General features: G+C 38.3%; 1 protein-coding gene across 1 annotated transcript in view; it reads right to left on the reverse strand.

The window, feature by feature from the left end:
• Positions 1–10,756, reverse strand: part of LOC113230416 — a 38,977-nt gene extending 28,221 nt beyond the window's left edge. The window contains exons 1-4 of the mRNA XM_026464339.1: positions 10,681–10,756; positions 6,445–6,553; positions 1,596–1,760; positions 35–252 (exon numbers count right to left, since the gene is read on the reverse strand). Of these exons, the coding sequence (XP_026320124.1) occupies positions 35–252; positions 1,596–1,760; positions 6,445–6,553; positions 10,681–10,696 (508 nt within the window). The 5' untranslated portion in view covers positions 10,697–10,756. The remainder of the gene's footprint in view (positions 1–34; positions 253–1,595; positions 1,761–6,444; positions 6,554–10,680) is intronic.
• Positions 10,757–16,835: the final 6,079 nt, after the last annotated feature.

The following is a 16,835-nucleotide window of genomic DNA, read 5'->3' on the forward strand; positions in this document are numbered from 1 at the left end:
TTATCTTCTTTGTCATCATGGTAATAAGTCTTACCTTCCGGAAAATCCAACAACATAGCCATATGCCTAGCATTGCCAGCCAAAGCCGCCACATGTAAAGGAGTAATTCCTTGTTTGTCACGTTCATGTTTCTCAGCTCCGTTCTTTAGGAGTATGGCTAAGGCATCTCCGCCTGATAGAGCTGCAAGGTGGCATGCAGAAATGAACGTTAGGCAGCAGGTTGCATTGGCTTTGGCACCACCACCGAGGAGCCTGGTAAACAAAGGATCAATTGTTACTAAAGGTGGTTTCTTAACGGCAAGGCGAGACGAAACGAGGCGAGATGAGAATGGAAATCGCCATTAATAGCTCATGCAAGCTCGTGCTGTGTAGTGGATTGTGAAGATTCACTGTTCGTCTGGCGATATTTTTTTTTAAGTATCAAATAACGGGGCAAACAAGTCGTGCGCCTGATGGTAAGTTTCACGCGCCTGTCCATAACAGTTGCAGTGTCCTAAGGGCTTTAAATCGCAAAGATCTGAGAGGCACTGCCACTGCGCCCTGAGAATTAAGTAGACAAATCCCATGTGCCTGTAATTTCACCAGCACCCTTAACCCTTCAAAAGCGGAATACGGTAATGCTGACATTACTGCTTGGCGGCAGAAATAGGTAAGGCAGTACTTCCTTGGATTAACTCTTACACAAGGAGCTCTACTGCTAATACGCGGCATACGCGGCTAAAGTAACATGTCCCGTAAATGTTATTATGAATTATGTACACGGAAGAAGAATCAGATGAAGCCAGCTTTTTAAACTCTCAAATCATATGCACCACACAATCCCGCGATTGATATTAATAGAGATTGAGTAGGCACTCTCAAGCTCGCGCAAGAAATCGTGTCTCCGTTGTAAAGTAAGTAGGCAGCAATACGGTTTAATAATTACATCAACAAATACATATTTCAATTCTCGCATTGCTCATCGTCGTCAATCCTGACCATTTCCACCCAAGATGCGCTAAGAGGGAATTGAAATTTTGCCATACAAATTTTAATTCCTTGTCTCGTTATGTGCGTCTTTTTTATAGAGCATGTAATCCTATAGTAGCAGTAGAGGTCTTTGTGAAAGAGTTTGTCCAGCGAAGTACTGCCAATTACCTGTTTCTGCCGTCAAGTAGTAACATTACTGCGTTCCCGTTTTGACGAGTGACGGAGCATTTATACCAAGTCTTCAGGCGAAGTCGGCAAGCTACCCGGTGTGAAAAGTGAGTCGTCTGACGACGGTAGTTTGTAGCCAAAGTCGATCGAAACGACTGGGTGCTTCACCTTCGACAGGGCGAAGTGGTCTGCCGAAGGCAACAGACGACTCGGTGTGAATGGCGAGTCGACTGCATCGCCATTGGCAGGCGAAGTAGGCTGTCGAAGGTCGGTAGGCGACCCGGTGTAAATGTGCCATGAGGGTGCTGGTGAGACTTTTAACTTATATCTCAGAGTGACAGGAGCAGTAGTAGTCTCTCAGAACTAAGCAAGTTAAAGCTCTAAGTGGCACTGCAACTGCTATGGATAGGCGTATCATAAAAAATCCTATTTTTATTATTGAACCCAACATCACTTACCGTTTAATCTCTTCAGTGTCACTACTCTTAATAGCTTCCAGCAGTTTAGTATTCAATTTGTGAAGTCTCGAGTTACTTAGCTGCCTGGGCTCAAGAAATTCTGTGTTATTGGCGTTGGAGGTGGTTGACGGCGTGTTGACTTCGGAGTGGTTCTTCGAAAAATTTCTGCGGAAGAGTTTAAAGGTATTAGGAGATGTATATTTTGTGTCCTGTATTGTGGATGGGTGGACCACGCGCCCGCCAAGAGCGTGGCTATGATCTTCCGCCTAATTATGAAGTATTTGTCAGTCGGGGACAATAATTCTAATGAAACTAAAAGTCACTCATTTGTGAAGATCACAGCAGACAAGGTACATTGTCCATTTATATTTACGTAACAGAGCCTAGTTTACTTTATTTATACCAATAAAATAGCCTTTATGAGTGGGAACAGGCTCGGAGAAAGTTAGTGCTATATCGTAATTAAGACATCAATTACATAATACTTTCCCAAATGAATTGAAACTGTAAAATAGATTTTTTTTTTGTTGCAATTATTTAAAAACTCTAATTACAAAATACTACCGTTACCATTGATCTATCCAGATTTGAAAACTATTGCAACCTGAATAAACTCGACCTCAATGTGTCTGAACGCTATGTCTGTATTTTCTCTCGTAATTCTGACCCTATAATATTCTCCTGTTTATTTAGACGTTGACATCACTAGAGTAATTGCCATGCGTGACCTCAGTATAATCTTTGACAAAAATTTTAAAAGTTATTGAAATTGTTAATAAAGCATCAAAAGCGCTCTGTTCTATAACGCGTATGTCACAGGACTTCAACTTTAAAAACATTTAAAATACTTTACTGTGCCTATGTGCGTAGTCATTTAGAATACGCCTCTCGAATATGGAATCCCTGTTATAAAACATAATAAACGCAAATTGAGAGAATTCAGAAACCTTTTTTACGCTATTTGCAGTTTAGGAGAGCGGTTACACATGGCGACTTTTAGCAGCGATGCAAATGCGGTGCAGTAGCGATGCAGTAGCTAATTGTCTACCTTTACACACGTGCGCGATTTTAAACATCGACGCAAGCGCGCGACTGCAACGTTACAAAGCGCCAAAGCCAAAGCGGCCAAAGCGTGAAAATAATTTGAGGCATAACTTAAATAGAACATTACACAGCTTGACATTTCATTATAGTAAATTTCATTTTATGGATACTAATAATTTTATTAGTAAATATTTTTATTTGACTAAAGATAGGTATTTTCTTACTAGTTATTTTAGGAGACAGATAGCAGAGTTGCTATCATATTATATTAATAATTCAGCCAAATCATTGGCTACAAGACCGGCTGCTTCTATTGAGCAGTCCGTTGACATAGGTCTTCTGTTGAAAAGAATTCAACTTCTAATTATTTAAATTAATTAATAAGACAACGGAGAGATACTCTTGCAACACAATGGCATTAAAAAACCAACCTAAAACACACAGAAATAAAATAAATTGTATATTAAACCTGGTGCATCAAAATATTCAAGGCATGAAAGGCAAAGAGTTAGAAATAGAATTATTTATTAACTGTAATAATATTGATATTCTGTGTATTACTGAACACCACTTTCTATCAAAACATCAGTTCATGTTTAGCTTCAACAATCACCAGGTGGCTAGTTCGTTCAGCAGAGAAAAAGCTATTCATGGCGGCTCTTTAATTCTTATTAAAAATAATTTAAAATTTAAAGAACGTACAGATATTGTGAGCCTATCTATTGAGCGGACTATAGAGATATCCTGCATAGAGCTTGAACGGTTTGTTATATTAAGCGTGTACAGACCCCCTCATTCATCTTACGAACTATTTGAAAAAAGATTAGATGAAGTTTTAGGCAAATTAAATAATCCAAATAAATATATTGCTGTTTGTGGTGACTTCAATGTTAACTTATTAGAAGATTCCAGTGCTAGCAGTAGGCTCATATCATTTTTCCAATGTTATAATCTTGTGAATCTTTTTTTGGTGCCTACTAGAATAACTTCTACTACTGCCACTTGTTTAGACAATATTTATACTAACGCCGTACCTAGTAATAAATCTATTATAAATAAATTAACTTCTGATCGCTGCGGTCAATTGGCCACTTTTAATATAACTGTTGACAAAACGCCAAAAAAGGATATCACATGTGTTCCGATAAATAATGGTCGACTTAAAGCTTATAGAAATAATGTAATGCTTAAACTAACTGAACTTCCGTACGTTAACGATCCCAATAAATTGTATAATTCAGTTTTCAACATAGTCAAAAGTGAACGTGATAACGTTTTTAGGTCCAAAATCATAACTATTAATAATTCATTGAAATTTAGTGATTGGGCGACTGTAGGAATTCACAAAAGTAGACAAAGACTATATGATCTTTACGATGAAAGGACTTATAACACTAGTAACAGTTTTAATGATTTTGTTAGGAAATATTCGAAAATGTTTAAACGTGTTTGTGTTGCAGCCAAAGCAATGTTTATAAATAATAAAATAAAAAGCAGCGCGAATGTAGTAAAAGTGACTTGGAATATTATGAACAGCGAAACTGGAAGGGTCAAACCTCGTAACTTAGATTTTCAACTAAGATTTAATGACAAAATTGTAAACACAGACGCAGAAGTTGCTACAATATTTGAAAATTTTTTTACTGACATTCCAATTTTGACTACTAAGTCGTTAAATTCATCTCCCACCGCCGCTGAATCCTTACTAAAAGAAAATAATGCAGTTAGTATCACTAATTTATGGTTCCGTCATGTATTTCCAAACGATATTGTTAAAGCCTTTAAGTCTATAAACATAAAAAATACTGCTGATCTTGATGGTCTTTCAGTCAGAGTAAATAGTTCTATAGTTGATTGTATTGCGCCTTATTTAGCCTGTGTCTTTAATATATGTGTTGATGATGGTGTCTTTCCTGACCTCATGAAGCAAAGTAAAGTTATTCCACTTTTCAAATCTGGTAGTATTTCTGACCCCACCAATTTCAGACCTATATCAATACTACCAACTCTCAGTAAAATATTTGAAAAAATTATTCTAAATCAGATGTGTGCACATTTTTATAGTAATAACTTAATGTCTCATAAACAATTTGGTTTCACTCGGGGTCGCTGTACAAGCGACGCTGGTGTCGAGTTGATTAATCATATATTTGATGCATGGGAAGTCTCACATGATGCTATTGGTGTATTCTGTGACCTTTCCAAAGCTTTTGATTGTGTGCACCATGATACACTGGTCAGGAAACTTCGCCATTATGGTGTGGCGGGACGTGATCTCGACCTTCTTAAATCGTATTTGCGTGGTAGGGTACAGAGGGTCGATGTTAACGGTACGAGATCGTCAGGATCTGCAATTAGCATGGGTGTCCCTCAAGGTTCAATTCTAGGCCCATTTTTGTTTTTAGTTTATATTAATGACTTACCTAGCCTTATGGAGGGTGTAAAACATGAGATAGTATTGTTTGCTGGTGATACTTCCTTATTATTTAAAGTTAAAAGGCACCAATGTTCCTACGACGATGTGAACAATGCTATATCTAAAGTAGTTGATTGGTTTGCTGTTAATAACCTACTTCTTAATGAGAAAAAAACGAATTGTGTGAAATTTACATTACCTAATGTTAGAGCGACGGTTACAAACATTGTAGTTAGAAATGAAAAATTGAATCTTGTGGATACAGTTGTATTTCTAGGTATAACGTTAGATGCTAAATTGCAATGGGGTCCCCATATAAGTAAGTTATCAAAACGGCTCGGCTCTGCAGTGTACGCGATTAAAAAAATAAGGAAACTTTCAGACGTCGAACCCGCTAGATTGGTTTACTTCAGCTACTTTCACAGTCTAATGACATACGGCATTTTGCTTTGGGGTGATGCCGCCGATATCAATAGAATCTTTGTCCTGCAGAAACGTGCAGTTAGGGCAATTTACAATCTGGGCCCCAAAGTATCTTTGAGAGATAAGTTTAAGGAAATTAACATTCTTACACTAGCCTCACAGTACATTTATGAAAATGTAATTTATGTTAAAAGGAATAGTAATTTATTTATGAAAAATAGTGACAGACATAACATTAATACGAGGAATAGAAATAAACTAGCTTTTCTTGATAGTCGTCTTCACAAAGTCAAAAAATCATTTAAGGGGCAATGTATACGCTTCTATAACAAGATTCCGGTTGATATACAAAATTTGCCTTTCACGAGGTTTAAAACTATAGTGAAACAAACACTTTATACTAAAGGTTATTATACAACTTCTGCGTACTTGGATGACAAAAATCCGTGGTAGTAACCCGTTTAGCTCATGGAGGTAGTCTCGATCTCTGATGTTACAAATAAAAAAAAAAATATTGTAAATGTTATTTACAAAGAGAGTTTCTCCCCTAGAGTTTCTTGCTCATTCTTCTCAGGGGAATCTGCCTTACGAATGAGCGGTAGTGTTTAACCATTGTGACGATTTCAAGTGTAATAATGCTTACCTATGAAATAAAGATTATTTTGATTTTGATTTTGATTTTGAGCGTAAATCATTATCTAGCAGAGTGGCTAAGCGGGGAGAAGGCAATGCCTGCAACCTCGCTCCTGATTCAGGCTTAGTTGCGGCCCTTAGTCGCGCCACGTTAACATCCAAAGCCTCACCAATGCCACACAAAATGTCGTCCTAATACCCTCTGGACAACGGCGACGACATTATCCGGCTTGTACTTTAATGTATGTACGAGTACATTGGGCCGGGTCTTAGGAAGATAAAATACATCTTGAAATATGTGTTAGGAAAAAGAATCTTATAACGCTTACTTACTGAGTAGGCTCATGTGATTTCGAATAGCCGTTGCTTTGTTCTCCTTGGACGACGGTATTCATGAGGAGGGGAGTTGTTACGGGCAGCTCCTCAATATCCAACCGTGTCTCTAAAATATGTGTAAGCAGTGGATGATTAATCAACAGAAGACATCAAAATTATAATTAGAATTAATATTATGCTATTTCGAAATTAATTTCAACTTCATTACCCGCCTGTTTTATTGGTTACGAAACACCAAATAGCCCTAAGACTATTGAACTGATCTCTTTTTTATTATAATATCAAGTGTCGGGACGAACAAGTCGTGCGCCGGATGCGAAGCTACAGCCCTGTCCATAACAGTTGCTTTTCCACACAGTTCCACTCAGAGCTTTAAATCTCAAAGATCTGAAGGGTCTGCCTCTGCGCCTGACACCCTGAGACGTAAGTTGACAAGTACTGTGTGCCTGTAATTTCACCAGCACCCTTTCAAAACATTCAAAACCGGAAAACAGTAATGCTAACATTACAGCTTGGCAGCAGAATAGGCAAGGTGGCAGTAGGTACTTCCCTGGGCGAACTCTTCACAAGTAGCTCTACTGTTACTAAATGTTTATGGTGAATTGATAATACAATAATTATCTACGTGAAAACCGTATAATTTTTAATTAGTATAGTAAGACAAGTATGGTACATACAACTCCATACATACGGCCACGTATGGTATATCCGTACGTAGCAGGTCTTGATCGTGAGCGTGTACGGACGCACACATTCTAATAATCTCGCCTTGCACTTGCGTTGCATAACACTTACCGTCCCACCTTTCTTTATTATGCGACAGGCCATTGAAATTTTAAAAACAACATATTTTCAACGGGGAAGATGGTTTCTCCGTACCATCAGATTGGGGCCAGTATTCCCATAACCGCTTCCATTAGGCGGTGTGCTCAAGTCACATCTGGACACATACCTACACCTACATGATGCTCAGTTTGGTTTTAAATCAAGACTATCTACTGAAAGTGCTATTGTGACGTTGAAGCATACTGTCAAGTAGTATATCGACAGGAAGACATCCATTTTCGCATGCTATTTTGACCTGTCGAAGGCCTTCGATTTGGTCTCACATGACATTTTATGGGCTAAGTTGAGGGCGACGGGCATGCCGACGGAGCTAAGGGGCCTTTTTGCATATTGGTATCAGAATCAAACCAATGTCGTGAGACGGGGTAATGCTCTCTCTACTCCATACGTTGCAGAATGTGGAGTAAGGCAAGGGGGATTGACATCTCCCAAGTTGTTCAATTTATACGAATGCACTGAAGTGGTGAACTCAGCAACACTCATGTGGAATGTTTTATATAACAGAACTGTATAATAATAATATAACGTTATGTTGTAAACCAAAACATTTGTTGTCTGTAAAGCTGGAGCTATGGACGGTGTTTGTCTTAATAATATTAACGACGCCGATGACATGGTGCGCTTGATTTGCGGCAGAGGTGAAGGTCGCTCTTTTTAGAGCCTATTGCACACCACTGCATGCGGGTGCCCTGTGGGCCAGCTATACCGAAAGCTCGCTCAGAGCCCTGCGTACACAATATACTAAAACATTCAAGACGCGGCTGCGGCTGCCACGGTTTTGCAGAGCGTCTGCCATGTTTGCTGAAACTTGCGTCGACAGCTTCATGGCACTCTTACGCAAGAAGTCGGCGTCTTTATTAAACAGAATATGTGGCACGGCAACGGCTTCCTGAAGACTATCGCGGCTAGGGGTGAGTTCCCCGTGATGCGGCATTTATAACAATCACAAAATTCATAATAAAATTTAAGCACTAACCTAATTATAAGTTTATTGTTAGTAACACTTCAAGGATCCCTGTTTATTACGATAAACATTTATTATTATTATTATTAGACATAAGACTACAGTATTATTCATTAAAATGTTTTATTCTATATCTTTATTCCATTTCATGAATTAATTAAATTTCATAAAATATAATAATAATAATAACGAACACTCTCAACATAGCCCCGCACTAGGGATACCCTGTGTCGCCGGTGCCATGGACACACACATAGACAACCACAAATTACACCCAAACTCACGAGAGAAATAAATGCAGGCCATACAAATATTTCTCCCGGACGGAAATCGAACCTGGGACCTCTGCGTGGCAGTCCGGCATGGTACCCGTTCGGCCACAGAGGCAGTTCATATTGCTCATAATGTTAAAATAGTATTTTTGTTAATATAAATTAATATTGTAATATAAAATGTATTGCAAAACATAAATTAGAATGTTCTTGTAATTAAAATTAAAACATAAGGTATTCAAATTAATAACTTTTGTAACTTAACTATACTTCAGAAAAGGGTGGTTTGTATTAATATTAGTCATAATTGGTTGACGACTTTACCAGTCAGTTTGTGAACAAAGGACCTTTAAAATGTCCGAATCACTGATTTGTTTAAATCCGGATTTCCAAGCTAATAACCGACAATCACCACCTGTCGACATCTTTATTAAATTAATTTGTAACAAGATTTAGGACAAAATCTTCTATCTAGTAACATGTTTCTTATTGGAAAGTGTCAATTACTTGGTGTTCATTATTGGTGAGTGTCGATTGCTGGTTAGTTAATTAGTGGATTTTTGGTCTTCGTTACTGAAGATTTAAAAAAAATCTAGTTTAGGTTTTTTAAGTAATAATTATAATAGCTTTTTTGTGTAACATACTACAGCATAACCTTCCTTGAGGATTATACCTGTCAAGTAAACAAGTGCTTGCTTTAGAGGGGGTTTTAAGTAAGCAACAGTCAAGATCTGGTATGATTTACCACCACTCTTGCATGAAAGTATGTATTTTTAAGTCCAAACCAAGGGAAATGTTTTTAACTGCTCAAAATATGTTGTAAATTTCAGACATATTTCTTGAGTGACTTGGTGGGCAGTATATAGAGAGATGATGTTTTATTAATTAAGATAATAAACAGGTAAGGTAAAAAAGACAATAAGAGCTTAATAATTAAGTTCCTCCTCTCAGCTGTAGGTGGGGGTACGGGTACGCTGTTGCATTCGTCCGCGCTCCCACCAGCGGCTGGCCGCGCCCTGCGCAGCTCCTCCCCGAGAAGGGAGACACATCGGTCTTCCGACTCCTAATGTGAGGCTCTCCGAACACCAGGCGAGCCTTCCATCCTGGGCCCCTCTATGCTGGGCAACGAACTCCCCCGAGTCCGCTACCCAGGGCAAGTGTGAAGTTCAGTGGCTGCTCCCTCGCAGCGGATCTGATGGCAGGCTCCGCCGCAACACCTAACGCCCTTCTGCGCGGACTCTCCGAAGAGAGTCCCTTGGAGCGCCCACCACGGGCCAACCGCCCACGTTCGGCCGCGGAGGATAGGACGAGCGGCAACGACACACCGACACGTCTCTCCCCCCCGAGATCCTCCTCCCCGCATGCGTCCGCGCGGACCCGCTCGGCCTAGATCAAGACTAGCCCACGCGGTACGCCCTCCTCCTCGGGCCAGCCTACCACCATCGGCCGTGGGTTTCTCTAAGCTTCACCGTGGCATGAAATGGACCATGGCTCCTAGAGCCCCCCCCCGCCACGACAAGGCCGGAACCCCTTCGGGGCGAAGGAGTATACCATACTGCCCTTTTATCATGAAATCCTACCTAAATATAAAAAACTAATTACTGACAGCTGGAAAGAATTCTTTGATGTAAAGTCCTGAGATAAAGGCATATGGTACAGAACATTACAATGTAAATACCGTGGCTTATTAATTCTGAATTGTACAGGCTAGATGTTGTTACAATGTTTGGGCTACGTTCCGGACATTATCCGTCGAACAAGTTTGGATATCTTATGAAAAAAGTGAATTTGCCAAATTGTGAAGTTTGTCATAAAATTGAAGACGTCCAACACTTGTTGGCGGAATGTACCAAGAACGAAACTACCGATGTTTCTATTACAATTGAACCCCTCCAATGTCACCTTATTGTTAACGTCACCTTGTCAAAATATATAAAAATGTTGTGTGACATGGTAAATCGGCGATAGGTAACGTAGTACTTTTAATGTAATAATAAAAAAAAAAAATAATTTTGACTGTAAATTGTATGACAATTACAATAAGATTATGATAGGACTGGCATGTTCTCTAGAACAAAAGTCCTAAAATTTAATGAAGATTTAAAACACTTCTCTTGAAATGTTGATCATTGGTGCAATCACCCTACATACCTCTATTTGAAAACATTTTCAACTTGCAGGTCACAAAACGTAATTTTCACGCACGTCTCAAGTCTAACAATTTGGCACACAATCTTGTTAGAAACTAGTTTACATAATGGTTGATAAACATAATAAATGTGTACTTATCACTTTATCAGTTTTTAGTGATATTATTGGAGGATAATTGAACGATAATGGTGTCCATAAATCGCGTAAATCCAGAGATTTTGTTACAATGACATATCGTTATTTTATTATAAAACTGATGTTTGTAATCTTCGATTGGATGAAATACGGAGCGCCGAAATTAGGCAACCGAATTCCTCTTGTAATATATTCCTATGGATGATAGTTTTTTGCCCATAAAAACGGAACAAGGAGTAACATTCTAAAGACATAAAGTATTTCTATAAATTACATTTGTTTATTACAAGACTGCCTATCTAATTACCGTACCCAGCGACAAAGTGTATAATTTCTGACTGGGAGTGTCTTTTCTCGTAATCAATGTCAGTGTCTACTAGATTCATTACACATATTAGTTATACTCTGAAGTCTAATCTTGAAATATGTGATTGCTAGATTGTTCAAGTGTCTCATTCTGGAATTAAATGGTAGATAGATAGATAGATAACACGTTTATTCAGCACAAATACAAAACATTTACAATCACTTCGCAAAGTATAACATAAAAGCACATAGAACATTCATTATTAATTTTATACACATTTATATAAAACACATATTGCGAGAAAGACTGTGAGAAAAACAAACAAATACTATAACAACTGATAAAATTTAATATACCTATGACTACAGTTTGGGCTGAAATGGCCCTGACTCAGCATAAATACTGTAGACCGAGAGAAGTCAAACAGTGCTGGTTTTCTGCCAGTACCATATGGTGAGCGATCGCAGCCCAGTAAGCCATGCCACCAAAGTGCATCACACGCAAATATATATACCTAACTCTAAATACTATACATATATATGTATATCAAGCAAAAGTGTAAGATGTAAAGCAAACAATGTAAATAGTTTAAATAATGAAGGTAAGCAATATAATTAATAATGTAAGTTTACAAATATAATATTCAATTATAACAATAGCCACCAAATATGAGTATGTATAGGTACGGAAATTTAGGTTTACAGGTATCAAACGCATTGATTACGGAAATATCTATGAAGCGAGACACATCTGCTCTGACAAAAGATGTTTTTTGTATTCACGCTTAAATCGTTTTTTATTATTGATGTCACGCAATGGAAGAGAAATATCATTCCAATACTTACTGGCGCGATACCTGAAACCACCGCGAAAAGCAGTCGTTCTGTGTTTTGGGATGTTAATAACATTTTTAGAAACTAATCGGAACTTATCCTCCCTTACACGTTGTGACCAATTAATCTTGTGGTATAGATAATCAGGTTTCCGGGTTTTAACCATATCAAACATTAGGCAGACCAAATATAGCTTCTGACGGGCCTTCATTTTCAGAATGCCGAATTTGTTTAGATAGGGCGTGATATGTGTGCGAGGAGGAATTCGAAATAATAGCGAGCACAAGAATTTTGCACTCGCTGGATCAGTTTTTTCGAGCTTTTTTTGAGATAGCCACTATACACCGTGATGCAATAGTTCAGTCTAGATAATACCAGTGCCTCACAAAGCAGAACTCTCAGAGCCTGGCTGATAAAAGATCTAAAATTGTTCAGAACTTTTAGGCGATAGAAACAAGAGCGTGTGACGTCCAATACATGATTTTCAAAGCGCAGCTCACTATCCATTTGTAACCCAAGATTCCTAGCTGAGCTAACTCTTTCTATAGCCACACCTCCTACAACAATCTGTGGGTCAGCACCAATAATCTTTTGCACCTGACTACGAGAGCCAAGTATCAAATATTTTGATTTAGTAGCATTTAAAACGAGGCCGTTAGAAGAACACCAAGCAGAAATACGACTCAGATCATCATTTAACCCATCAACCATAGCGTTCAAGTCATCAGTATTGCCTGAAATGTAAATTTGTAGATCGTCAGCATATAAGTGAAACCGACAATTTAAAATACATTTAGCCAAATCACTGCTGTACAAAATGAAAAGTAAAGGTCCAAGAATGGGGCCTTGCAGGACGCCTTTCCGGATTGTCTTGAGGCCCGATTCGATGTTGGCACCATCATATCAGAGTTTTGTATGACTACCCTTTGATAACGTCCATTTAGGTAACTACTAAACCAAGATACGGAATTGTGGTCAAGACCATAGCAAGACATCTTTGACAGTAGCATTTGAATGTTAATAGAATCGAACGCACGCGAGAAGTCCAACAAACAGCCCAAATCGAGCCCCTACCAATGTCTTGAGAAGCGAGGATGTTGTCAACGACATCAAGAAGAGCTGTTGTAGTGCTCCACTGCTTGCGAAATCCAGATTGAAGTGACGGAAGGATTTCATTTGCTTCACACTAGCGCATAAGTTGGCCATGGACTACCTTCTCTAAGATTTTCGATAAATAGGGTAAAATACTGATAGGTCTTAGGTCTTTAACACTAGCGGGATTATTATTTATAGGAATCAGACGAATAATGGCAATTTTCCAAAGAGAAGGGTATGTAGAAGACTCGATATATTTATTTATAGATAGCTGTTATATAACACTTAGGGTTCTTGGTAGTATCATTACTAACATATTCATGTTTATTTCATCCACTCCAGTGGCATTTGACTTAATACTTAAAATATATTTAGCTACTTCGTGTTCATGTACTGAGGGTAATTTAAAAGTTGCTGAACTATATCTATGGTATTCAAAATAAGTTAGGTCATGCATGCATGTACTATTGTTATCAAGAATATCGAGAAAAGCTTCATTCGTAGCATCAGCATCGCGCAAAAACGCAGGAAGTTCAGGCTCATTTTTGAAAGAGACAACTGTATTCTTCAACCTTTTCCAAAGTAATTTGGGATTATTTAAATTTAAATTAATTTGCTGACCAAAAAAAAAGCGGTTTTTTCGTGGTAAAGACTGGCATTAACAAGGTGTTTCAACATTTTGTATTGACTTTTGTGTGAATATTGGTGATACGGTACTGACGCTGTGCATCATCTTTGAGTTTCATGATATGACGAACATTTTCAGTAAACCACGGTTGTTGCTTATCCCTAATTACAACTGAATTAAATGGCATAAATTATTAAATAGCACGTAGAAAACACGGAAAATTCCAGCAAAATCACTTGCTGGAATTTTCCGTCCAATGCTCTAATAATAACAGCTAAAAATAAAATAGCTAAAAATAATATGATTGATTCGTATGCTCGAATGTACTATTCTGCACTGACCAAAAAAAAGAACCCAGAAAGGTTCATGAGATTTAATGATTCTATCCATGAATATGAACTCCTCTGTTATCGTGTGTCAAAATAAGGCCACAAAAGACAACTTTTCAAGAGGCTTAATAACTTTCTATGTATGATGACACGTGGTTTTATTATACCAAGGGCAACAATTGGGTAAATAACCACTAAACTTGTTCCGCCGTCGACCGCGCTTACGATCGGACGTGTGAGTGTAACTCATCCGAGTCTATAGCAATGACTTCGAAAGTAGTCGAGTGTTTTAATTGCAACATTGTTCATACAAAATAAAATGGATGTTATGAACGAGGAGGATTTGGTGCGTATTTGAAACTCATCCTATAAAGTCAGGCTACACAGACGCGGTATAGCGGGAAAAGTGGTCCGGAGGCCGACTCCCGCATAGTTCGTGGCGGGACAGCGGCGCGAAGGCGGCCGGTGTGACACCAAAAGCGTCACATCACACTTCATTTTCAACTTTTATTTTTTCCATCGTCTTAACACTTAAAAACTTATTTTTAACACAGATAAAGAAAGCACCATGTCACTGTCGGAAAGTGATGTAGAAGATCTTCTTTTATTGGCGAAAATTTTGCAAAAGTTCCACATTCCTAGCACTTCGCTTTGGACAGACACATACTGCTATTTGCTACCCAAGTTTTTTTTTTGTTTTAGATGCTAAATGACGGGATGGACAAGTCGTATAATAAGAGTAAAAAATAATATACTCACGATTCTTGATTTGGCCTCTTGGAAATCTTTCCCAAATCATTTCCTTCTTTAAACTGTTTTTATAATTTCTATCACTTGTATTAAGTAAACTCTGAACCAATGATATAAGTTTTTCGGTCGAATTCATTTTGAAACCTAATTAAAACACTCCACACTTGGAAATAAGTACAACGTCCAAGGTCGCTCAAGCCCTTGTTAAGGTCCCGCTACCGGACCGCGCACCACCACTGACGCTCTGTGTGGGCGGTTGCATAGAACTCAATGTAACACTACACCCGCTCCCGCACCCGTCACGTGTTCGCCATGCCTGTTTGTTCAGGGTTCATATATTGAACTCGTACATTACTCGGAAAAAGGATGGAAAATCGAAACATGACCTGTCTGCTGTGATAACAATATTTAAGGAATTACATTACATTTTACTTTTACAAAAAGAAGTTCAAACCTCAAAACGACCAATTAAACTAATTAAGAAAAGAATTAAGTAATCTCCAACAGGCTCCATTATTAACAATTATGAATAATATTTAATTAATTGTATCTATTTGTATTATTTAAGTTAATGTTTATTTTAAGTTATATGTTTTTATTTCATTGGATCACCTTGTATATTTTTTCTGTCGTGTCCACATTTGCATAACGTGGCGTCCTTCAATTGAGGCAGAATTTATTATAAATCTCTGTCTCACTGTTTCAACTTTGTTATATTTCATTCATGTCTTGTTGGTTGTCCTAAAAATAAATAAATAAATGAACAATAACAAGAAGAATTGTTAGATGGGCAGGCTCGATTTCGAGCATATTGTTTGGAGTGTGGCCTGAGACAAGGCGGGTTAAGCTTAAAGATGAGCCATGACCGAGTTCACGAAAATAAGAAAACTTCAGGTCCACAGAAATTTATTGTACAGTTGATGGTAAAGAAAAGAAAAGGCTGTAACAAGACAAGAAACGGTATATAAAAACAAGTGCAACCGTTAAAATACTCCCTTACTACGGATTAACATAAACAGTCCAGACACTTACCCCAAAAGGGCCGAGTTATGCGGTGTTACAGATTGCTATTAAAATTGGCACATGATTAGCAGTAGTTATTACGAATTGTTATCAAAATTGTCACATGATTAGTAGTAGCTAATACAAATCGGTATTAAAACTGGTGAAGGAATCAAAATTAGACGCAATTGAAGTTTTAACAGCACTGTACGCTGCCATGATCGAGCAGGGAGTGACGATTGATTCATAGTTTAAAAACGAGCGGCCAGGAACTGGAGGAACGGCGATAAAAAGGTGGGATGTGAATCATTTAGTTGATGAGCTCAGCAACACCAAAATCGGATGCTCGATTGATGGTACTAATGTTAATAACATCAGTTACGCAGATGGTGTTGCCGAACCATACAATTAGCACTTGTGAAAAATACGCAGAGGCCCATGACCTTAGGTACAACGCGACAAAGAGTGTGTTGCTAGTGTTTAAAGCGGGCAGCTAAAGCTATAATACGGCTACCGGAGTTACACTGCGTGGAACTCCTCTTAAAAGAGTCACCGAGTTTAGGTGCCCAGGGCAGTGGGTCACGAAGTCATTAAAAGGTGAGAGACAGGTAGAGCACTGGCAGCGACATGTTGACTCGTAGGTTTACGAGGCATACTGACGTCGTTAAGATTGCGTTATTTAAAGCATACTGCCAGTCCTTCTACACATGCAGCCTATGGGTCAACTACACCCACAAAGCTCTCAGCGCTCTACGTGTTTTATATAATAATACATTCAGGATGCTGTTGCAATATAGAAGGCTTTGCTGCTCTTTTGAAATTTCTTTCTTCTAAATTCTATTCCCTGCTTGTGGTAGTCTATGTACACATTGAAATACTCTTTGCTGCTAAGTACAGTATGTTCGGTGGTCGGTACGTATGTCATTTTAAGTTTTAACGTTTGTTATGTCTGTAGTAAACGTATATAGTGAGTGAGGATCCTATTTATATAATATATGATCGAAAAGATATACCCGTCCCGAAAAATAATGGCTTCCTTGATGCGTAGAATTTGTGGCAGCGGTTATGGCCCCTGA

The sequence above is a fragment of the Hyposmocoma kahamanoa genome, unplaced genomic scaffold (genome assembly GCF_003589595.1).
Source record: "Hyposmocoma kahamanoa isolate Upper Pololo Valley unplaced genomic scaffold, ASM358959v1 101, whole genome shotgun sequence".
NCBI lineage: Eukaryota > Metazoa > Arthropoda > Insecta > Lepidoptera > Cosmopterigidae > Hyposmocoma > Hyposmocoma kahamanoa.